The 9385-nt window shown below is 51.3% G+C and overlaps 1 protein-coding gene across 2 annotated transcripts; it reads right to left on the reverse strand.

Annotated features, from left to right (window-relative positions):
* Positions 1 to 550: 550 nt before the first annotated feature.
* On the reverse strand, positions 551 to 8607 carry RARRES2 (retinoic acid receptor responder 2). Of its 2 annotated transcripts, none has more exons than XM_087947942.1 (5): positions 8346 to 8607; positions 7387 to 7491; positions 5416 to 5520; positions 4433 to 4560; positions 551 to 688 (listed from the first exon to the last, which is right to left on the reverse strand). In XM_087947942.1, exons 1-4 carry the CDS (start codon positions 8505 to 8507, stop codon positions 4456 to 4458), a joined length of 477 nt encoding a protein of 158 aa, XP_087804068.1. In that variant the 5' UTR covers positions 8508 to 8607; the 3' UTR covers positions 551 to 688; positions 4433 to 4455. The 2 variants fall into 2 exon arrangements, with proteins under 2 accessions (XP_087804068.1, XP_087804069.1); XM_087947943.1 differs by having other exon boundaries at positions 551 to 693.
* Between the last annotated feature and the right edge of the window lie 778 nt (positions 8608 to 9385).

Raw genomic sequence — 9385 nt, forward strand, 5'->3', positions numbered from 1 at the left:
CTTGGGGGTTTGTCGCCATCTTCGGGGCCATGCCTGAGTAGTGCAAATGGGGATGGAGGCTTCTTGGAATGGCACTTTACAAGATTTGCACTACTTTGCGTGACTCGGTTGACCTTTAAGACGCCGACAAACAGCGACAAACCTCCCAGCAGCCTCAACGGCTGTCTAAAAAGGATACAAATGACCAGCTGTCTGCAAGGAGGATCAATCCTTCCGTTCTCCACCATCCAATCAGAGTTTGGTGTGGGGGGGTTCTTTCTTGAAGAGGTTTCCTCTTCTCATTGCGAGAAGCTTCTTCACTTCTGACTGAAGAACTCAACTGTTAGTCAGAAGGGAGGAAGCTTCTCAGATGAGAAGCGAAACCTTTTCAACCAAAAAAAAAAAAAATCAAGAAAGGCCAGTTGCATCTTTTGGCACAACCACAACTTGGAATGACAAGAGAACCCCCATAGACGTCTTATACCCCGTTTGCTTCCGGCGTCATTGTGCATGATGGACAACCCCCCGAGGATGCACCCCCTCCTCTGGGGAGCAGAAATGAGAGGTGTGATGAAAACTCGACTTGCAATTTTATTAAGGGAATCGAAAGGGAGGCGAGAGCTGGATGCTTCTGGAAGGCGGACTTCTGTCGGAGAGGGGGAGATGTGCGGATGCCTGCCGGAGGCCAGTCCGCCGAGTCTGCGCAGCTCTGTATTGGGGAGAGGGAGAAGAAAGGGGAGAGCTTCAACAGTCCCCCCAGATAGCAAGCTGCCCCCAACCCCCCAGAGATTATGGGTGGGCAACGCAGAAGTAGGGATAGGTGGATAGATAGATGGATAGATGGATGGATGGATGGATGGATGGATGGATAGATAGATAGATAGATAGATAGATAGATAGATAGATAGATAGATAGATAGATAGATAGATAGATAGATAGATAGGGGTGGGCAAACTTTTTGGCTCGGGGGCCGCATTGACTTTTAAAATTTGACAGATGGGCCGGGTCAGCACAAGATTTTTGGGAATCGCCCCCCACCCTTCCCCTTCTCCTCCTTCCCCTCCCCTCGGAGGCCCCTGAGTCAGGAGTTGCTACCGCCGGCGTGGCTCAAGACGGGCCCAGTCCCGTTGCCTCGGGAAGGGAAAGGCAAAAAGGAAGAGCCGCGGCAGTGCTTTGCAACGGGAGCAGCGGCACCGAGGCTCAGGCTCAGCGGCTCCTGGTTTTGCCTTTTCCTTCCCAAGGCAACGCGGACTGAGCCGCACGAGCTGCGCCGGCGGTAGCAACTCCTCACAGCCCCAGCCAGACACCTGAGCGGAGCCCGGGCGAAACTGCCTGTTGCTGCTGCCGGAGCACTGCCGGTCGCCTCCTCCAAGCAGCTCACCCGCCCGCCGGGCTTCCCCTCTGCCGCGGCTCGGGGGCCAGGCGTGAGCGCCCAGAGTTAAAAGGAAGCCGAAGTTGCTGGGAAGTTGCTCGGGTGCTGGGAGCAGGCTTTTAAAGTGCCGCCCGAGCAAAGTTTAAGCAGCCCGCCCGCCCACTGGGCGGAACCCTTCCTGCTCCTCGGCAGGAAGACGCTCCAGCCTGCAAACTTTGCCTTTGCAAAGTTTAAGCCTGAAGCCCCAGAAACCCGAGCAACTTCCAGCAACTTCGGCTTCCTTTAACTCGCAGGCGCTCATGCCTGGCGGAGGGGAAGCCCGGAGACTCCTCCAAGCAGTCCGCCCGCCCGCCCGCCGGGCTTCCCCTCCGCCGCGCGGCTTGGGGCCAGGCGCAGCGCCCGCGAGTTAAAAGGAAGCCGAAAGTTGCTGGGAAGTTGCTCGGGTGCTGGGAGCAGGCTTTAAAGTGCCGCCCGAGCAGGACCGCCGAGCCGGGAACGGGCACCAAGGCAGGGCAAGGCTCCACCAGCAGCGGCCCTAGCTTTAGGTGGCTCCAAGCAGCCCGCCCGCCCGCCGGTGGAACCTTTCCCGCTCCTCAGCGGGAAGACGCCCAGCCTGCAAGCTTTGCCTTTGCAAAGTTTAAGCCTGGAAGCCCCGGAAAAAGGGGGATCGGCGGGGACTCACCTTCAGAGAGGTCGCACTCGAAGGTGATTTCGAACTCCCAGCCGAGGCCTTTGCAAATTTCTTTTCTTTCCTACCCCTAGATCGCTCCGCACTGTTTTGCAGCTTTGGGGGCCACGTGACACAGGGCAATACGCCACACCCAGCGATTTTTTTTCAGGGGCGGGCCAGATTGGACAGACCAATGGCAGTTATTTTTTTTCAGGGGCGGGCCGCATTGGACAGACCAACGGGCCGGATGTGGCCCCCGGGCCGTAGTTTGCCCACCCCTGATATAGATGGATGGATGGATGGATGGATGGATGGATAGATGGATGGATGGATGGATGGATGGATGGATGGATGGATAGATAGATAGATAGATAGATAGATAGATAGATAGATAGATAGATAGATAGATGGATGGATGGATGGATGGATGGATGGATGGATGGATGGATGGATGGATGGATGGATGGATGGATGGATATAGAGGGAGATAGATAGATATAAAAAGAGAGATGATGGATGGATAGATGATAGATGATAGACATGAGACAGAGAGAGGGACAGATACATAGATAGATATAAAGAGATGATGGATGGATCGAGATAGATGATAGATTAGACATAATAGATAGATATAGAGGGGGAGAGAGAGAGAGAGAGACAGAGATAGATATAAAGAAAGGATGGATGGATATAGACAGATGATAGATAGATGATAAAAATAGAGGATAAATCTCATCTGGACAATTTTCAGCTGAGCCTTTCAATCAATACACACACACATAGATTGTATGTGTGTACATGTATGTGTATGTATGTATGTATGTATGTATGTATACATACATATTTTCTCAACAGGAAAGTTTTCAGCTGAGTCCTTCAAAATTTATATTCCAACTAGGGAACACCATCAGTACTAGAAGGGAATGGGGTGTAGAGAGGAGGAGGGGTCCTTGGTGCTCTCTGAGCCGGGTAATTTCCTTGCAGACGTCTCATGACCCAACCACATAACGTCCTTCGTGCACTGCTGCCGTAAACTAGTTGGGTTACGAAACGTCTAGCCAGAAACTCCCCCCCAACCTCCGAGACCCCCCAGGACACCATTCTCCTCTTCCCCACACCCCTCCCTCCCTTCTCACCCTGATCACGTTCCCTAGCTGGGTCACGAAATGTCTGCTGGGAAAACCGCCCGGCTCCAAGACCACCGGGACCCTTTCCGATCAACCAGACCTGCGGATCTTGCCCAGATCATCCCTCCACAAAATCTCGCTTGGGTGCCATCCTTCTGCCATCGATGCCCCCCCACCTTCAGTGGTGGGAATGCTGCCAGTTGAGAACGGTTCAGGCGAACTGTTTGCGAACTGCCCCTCCGCCCTACCCTATCCTTTATTTCTTGCTTTTGCGGCTCATCCCAATCATGCAGCACCGCTGATTTCACCCCCGCTCAGCTCAGCTGTCCTGCTTAGCGCTGCTGACCGAGAAGGAAAGCAGTCAAGCTTCTAAATCAGGGGTTGGCTACGTGCGGCTCTGGAGCCGCATGTGGCTCTTTCATCCCTCTGCTGCGGCTCCCTGTTGCCGATCGGCTCCACAATTGATAGGGCTTTCGGTTAAGACAGGTAGAGCAGGGGTCCCCAACCACGGTCCACGGACCGTTACGGTCCGTGGAACAAATCCTACCGGGCGCTGGTTTGCTGGGCGCCGCCATCTTGTTTGATGAAAAAGTGCTTCGGTGAGCTTTTCCTGATAAAAAGCTCACCGGAAGCACTTTTTCATCAAAACAAGATGGCGGCGCCAGCTGATGCCGTACCGGGCCGCAGCATAAAAAGGTTGGGGACCACTGAGGTAGAGGAAAAAGGACGCCATGCTAGGAGGAGACTCTATGGTGGGGGAACCGGACTCTCCGGTTAAAGCTACAAAGTGTCTAGAAAGACCCAAACGTGGGTGGGAGAGGAACAGATACAAACTACGGCGAGGGGGGGTGTCTGTCTATAACGGGTAGGCAACCCTCAGCTCTGGAGCCGCATGTGGCTCTTTCATCCCTCTGCTGCGGCTCCCGGTCACTGATTGGCTTCACAATTGATCGGGCTTTCGGTTAACAGGCAGAAGAAAAAAGATGCCATGCTAGAAGGAGACTCTATGGTGGTGGACCTGGACTTCCAGTCGGCTCCAGAATTGAACCGGGGGGGCGGGGGGGAAGCGTTCCCAGTTAGGACCTTTGTGGCTCTTGGACTATTTAAGGTTGCCGGCCCATTCTAAATGCTCCATTTTCAGAGCTGCACACAAGCCACTTAGGCACAACCGCTCACCGAACCGGTTGTTAAACCAGCAGCATCTCACCACTGCCGTCCCCCATGCTTTTATCCACCAAAGCTGGGAGTTTCCCCCTCCTCCCCGAAATAGGCCGTGCACCTACCTGGCTAGGTGTGGCAGGAACGATCAGGAAGGCAGTCCGACAGAAAAGGCAAACTTTCCGGGCAGGTATTGGTCCTCGTTGGCTGATCTGATGGCCCGGCATTCCACTTCCTGCCACCTTCTCACTTCCTGTTTGGGGGTGGGGTGGGGAGGGGAGAAATCAGGACGGAGGGGGCTGGGACTTCCCCCCTTTTGCCAGCTTGGGGGAAGCGCAAAAAGGAGCTCACGATGGAATATAGAATGACAGGGGTGGAAGGGACCTCAGGAGGTCCACTAGCCCACCCGCCTGCTCGAGTGGGAGACACCCCCAACCCACAGAATGAGGAAAGAACAGAGAAGCCTTGAGAACCAACGGTCAGTCATTCCATCGTTCTGTCAGGGTCTCCCGCCCGGGGCGGGTGGGTTGGATTAGATAACCTCCGAGGTCCCTTCCAACTCTGTGATTCTGTAAGGGTCTTCTGCTTGAGCAGGGGGTTGGACTAGATGGCCTCCGAGGTCCCTTCCAACTCCAATTCTGTAAGCTTGAGCAGGGGGCTGGACTAGAGGACCTCCGAGGCTCCCCTTTCTACTCCATCCTTCCGTGATTCTGTCCGTTGCCTGTCTGCCTCCTCGAGCCACCCCCGACCCACCCATCTGAAGGGCAACCAGCTCTCTGTTGGCATTGCTGGCTGGCCGGCCCGGTTGAAGGGAGGAGTCAAGCGAGTACCTAGCTTGGAATCATGGCACAGCCGCAAACAAACCTTGGTGGGAATTCCTTCCGAAATCCACAAACCTGGCCATTCCCGGAGGAAAACAAGCCAGGATTCTTGTAACGTTGGTGGGTCAACAGGGAAGGGTCAAACCGGAAGCTGGTATTCCCAAGGGGTCCCTGGAGGGGCGGGGCCCCCTCAGGCCTGACCCCACCTTTCCGATGGCACCTAAATGGGAATTCTGGGTCTCCCTGGCGAGTAGCAGAGATTTTTTTGGGGGGGGGCTCCGACCCACCGGTAAGAGGGGATTGTGCGCAGATAAGCATCGGAGGGATTTGTTGATGAGGCTCCTGGGATTGCTGATGTCAAACTTGAAGCAGGCCAGGCATTTCTGCTTCCTCTGGAGGGGAGAGAGAGAGAGAGAGAGAGTGAGAAAGGAAAGAAAGAAAGAAAGAAAGAAAGAAAGAAAGAAAGAAAGAAAGAAAGAAAGAAAGAAAGAAAGAAGAAAGAAGAAAGAAAGAAAGAAAGAAAGAAAGAAAGAAAGAAGAAAGAAAGAAAGAAAGAAAGAAAGAAAGAAAGAAAGAAAGAAAGAAAGAAAGAGAAAAGGAGAGAAAAGAGGAAAAGAGAAAGAGAGTGAATGAGAAAGAGTAAAAGAGAGAAAGGAGAGACAGAGAGAGAGAGAGAGACAGAGTAAGAGAGAAAGAAAAAGAAAGAGGGACAGAAAGAAAAAGGAGAGAGAGACAGAGAAAGAAACAGAAAGAGAAAGAGACAGAAAAAGGAGAGAGAGAAACAGAGAAAGACAGAAAGAGAAAGAAAGAAAGTAAAAGTATAATACAGAGAGAGAGAAAGAAGAAAGACAAAGAAAAGGGGGAGAAAGAGATAGGAAGAGGAAGAGGAAGAAGAGAGGAAAGGAGAGGAAAAAGAGAAAGAGAGTGAATGAGAAAGAAAAAGAACAAGAGAGAGAGAGAGACAGGAAGAAAGAGACAGAAAGAAACAGAAAAAGAGAGAAAAAGAGACAGAAAGAAAAAGGAGATAGAGAAAGAGACAGAAAGAAACGGAAAGAGAAAGAGAGAAAAAAAGACAGAAAAAGGTGAGAGAGAGAGAGACAGAAAGAAAGAGAAAGGAAGAGAAGAGAGGGGAGAAAAGAGGAAAAGAGAAAGACAATGAATGAGAAAGAAAAAGAGAAAGACAAAAGAGAAAAAAAGAAAGGCAGAAAAAAAGGAGAGACAGAAAGAGAAAGAAAAGGGAAAGACAGAAAAAGGAGAGACAGACAAAAAAAGACAGAGAGAAAGGAGAGACAGAGAAAGACAGAAAAAGAGAGAAAGAAAGAGAAGGAAAAGAAAAAGAGGAAAAGAAAAAGAATAGAGAGAAAAAGGAGAGAAACAGAAAGAAAGACAGAAAAAGACAGACAGAAACAGAGAAAGAGGGAGAGAAAAAGGAGAGACAGACAGAAAAAGAGACAGAAAGAATGACAGAAGGAAAAGAAAGAGGAAAAAGAAAGAGGAAAAGAAAAAGAATAATGGAGAGAAAAAGAAGAAAGAGAGAGAAAGAAAAGGGAGAAAGAGAAAAGGGAGAGGGAGAGAGAAAAGGAGAGAAAAGAGGAAAAGAAAGAGACAATGAGAAAAAATAAAAACAGAGAAAAAAAAGAAAGAAGAGGAGAAAGAAGAGACAGAGAAAGAGACAAAGAAACAGAAAGAGACAAAGAAAAAGGAGAGACAAAGACAAGAGAAACAGAAAGAGAGCGAAAAAGAAAGAGAAGGAAGGGAAAGAATAGAGAAAGAAAAAGAAGTGAGAGAGACAAAGAGAAAAAGGAGAGAGAGAAAGAGAAAGAAGGGAAGAGAGAGAGAGAGACAAACCATAGTTAAGCTCACAACAGACCCCCTAAAGAAAAATGCATCCATTCTGCCTCAAAATGGTTCAAACCAGACCGTTCTATGAGAAGAACAATTCACCAGCGGAACTGCCCGCCACCAGAAGTCGGGCTGCTCCATCGCTGGAGGTTTTGAAGAAGAGACTGGACAACCCTCGGTTCTGAACAGTCCAGGGTCCCCTGCTCAAGCAGCAGGTTGGACTAGATGACCTCTGAGGTCCCTTTTCCAGGAGAGTTTCCTGGGTATCTTTTTTGAGGTTTGGCTTGCGAAAGGATGGCTTTGTCACTTGTTGTGTTATGCAAGATTTGGTTCCAGGAAAGGGGACAAAGTCCGTAACCTTTGTGTGTTTTTGTGTGTACTTTTGTGTGTGTGTTTGTCCGTGTTTGTGTACTTACGCCACCGGCTTTGATCTGGCAATTCTGACTCCTCCATTGATGTTTCCTGCAAACCGTTTGGACAAGGTCGACTTCCAACTCGATGTAGGTGCCCATCAATAACTCCTGGGAGGAAGACAAAATGTTCAAATGGAAATTCAAATTCAAAGCCAATGAAAATTTATATTAAAAAGCCAATAAATATTCACTTCAAAGCCAATGACTACATGACTTCCTTTCCGTTATACTAGCATTCTGTCAAGAATCTCCTGCTTGGGCAACGGGTTGGACTAGATAACCTCCACGGTCCTCCCAAATCTGCCATTCTATGAGAGCAGCTGCCAACAGCTGCAGCTTCCCTAAATGGAGCTTCCCTAAATCGCAGCAGTCTATCTGACACACACACACACACCCGGCCCAACTCACTTGGTCCCCCCTCCCCTCCCTCCAGCGGGGACTTTCCCGGGGCGTTGCCCGGCGATCCGGGGAAACGAAACCCACGAGTGTCTCTCTGGAAAGCCCAACTTTCCAAACGATTCCCCCTCCCTGCCCCGCCAGCCCGGGGCTGTCAATCAAGGCGCGCGGGCTGTCAATCAACCCACTTTCAAGCCTGATGCTTAAGGAGGGCTGAAGCCCCCCAACACACACACACACCCGCCACGTGGGTTGGGGGACCGTGGGCGAGGAGGAAAAACGGACCTTCCGCGGGTGAAGCTCAGGAAGGGGGCGGACACGGAGAGCCCCCTCCCCACCGCGGCTTAATCTCCTCCCTCAAGTTCCCCGGCGGTCCGTCTCCTCCGTGGAAGTCCTCTAGAGGGGCTCCCCACGCGTGCTAAGCAACCTCCACGGACCAGGCTCGTGGGACGAGGGCTAAAACCCCCACCAGCTTCTCAGTCTCCCTTTGGGACCGCCGTCCGGGTGGAGTTCTCCTCCCCCGTGGAAGCCCCTCCGCCCCCCCCCCAAACTCCGGCCCGCCTGACCTCCACCAATTCCCGGACGGCCTCCCCACGGAAGGCCGCCTGCACCAGATTCCGCCCGTGGAAATCCTCCAGGACTTTCTCCAGCCCGTTTGGCGGCGCGGCAGGCCGGCTGGCCTCAATGAGGACTAGCAGCAACGCGCAGGGCAGCGCCCAACGGGACATCGCGAACCGTCTGGGGTGTGTGTGTGTATATGTTTGTGTCTGTGTTTGTGTCTGTTTGTGCGGGGGGTTCCCTTGAGCTCCTCCTCCCGCTCCCTTTGGAGCTTCGGGGGTGGGGGAGGTGGGTCCAGCCCCCCTTCCTCCACGCCCCCTTCGGCTCCGTTTGACTGGGCTTTTATTTATTTATTTAATTTATTTATTTGCTCATTTATTTTATTAATTAATTATATTTTATTTTATTAATTAATTTTATTTGATTAATTTGTTTTATTTTATTAATTTAATTTAATTTTAATTTAATGTTATTTATTTATTTATTCCCCCCAGTTGCGAAATCTCCGCTGGGCTTTTCCGAAACTCGTCAGCCCGTTTCGGGAAAGAGGTTTCTCGCGTGACCCGTTCTGGAAGGGGAGGAGGGGAGTTCGTTAGAGCTCCCCCCACGAATGTCCGGGGCAGGCGACCCCTCCCCTGGGGGAAGCGGGGAGGGGAATTGGACGTTGCAACGAAGCTTGCCTTTCTCTGTCAATCGACGGGGGGAGTAGGAGCGTTTCGGACTGGGTTCGAGGTTCGGGAGGGACCAGTATCCAGGCACCAAAGACTGTCAATTGAGGTCCCATTTCCCAGGCTTTAAGGAAAGGGAGGACTTCAATTCCCAGAATCCACTGGGGGCAAGGGAAATAGCCTGGACTTCAATTCCCATAATTCCCCAGCTGAATTGGAGTTTGTGACTTCCCAAGTGCCATGTGGGTGGATTTTGACTCCCAGAATGCCCAGCTGGTGGACTTCAACTCCCAGAATCCCTAAGCCGGCATGGACTTTGATTCCCACAAGCCCTCAACTGGTATGAATGGACTTCGACTCCCAGAATCCCCAGCTGGACT

This window comes from Notechis scutatus, chromosome Z (genome assembly GCF_049901735.1).
Source record: "Notechis scutatus isolate UNSWTSFEM ecotype Mainland chromosome Z, rNotScu1.2, whole genome shotgun sequence".
Classification (NCBI taxonomy): Eukaryota; Metazoa; Chordata; class Lepidosauria; order Squamata; family Elapidae; genus Notechis; species Notechis scutatus.

Excerpts from the sequence above, each read along its gene's own strand:
- RARRES2 (XM_087947942.1), bottom strand. The coding sequence starts at position 8,507 with ATGTCCCGTTGGGCGCTGCCCTGCGCGTTGCTGCTAGTCCTCATTGAG. Across the intron at positions 7,492-8,345 it reads CCGTCCGGGAATTGGTGGAG|GAGTTATTGATGGGCACCTA; the intron begins GTCAGGCGGGCC and ends TCTTCCTCCCAG. Across the intron at positions 5,521-7,386 it reads GCCAGATCAAAGCCGGTGGC|AGGAAGCAGAAATGCCTGGC; the intron begins GTAAGTACACAA and ends TCTCCCCTCCAG.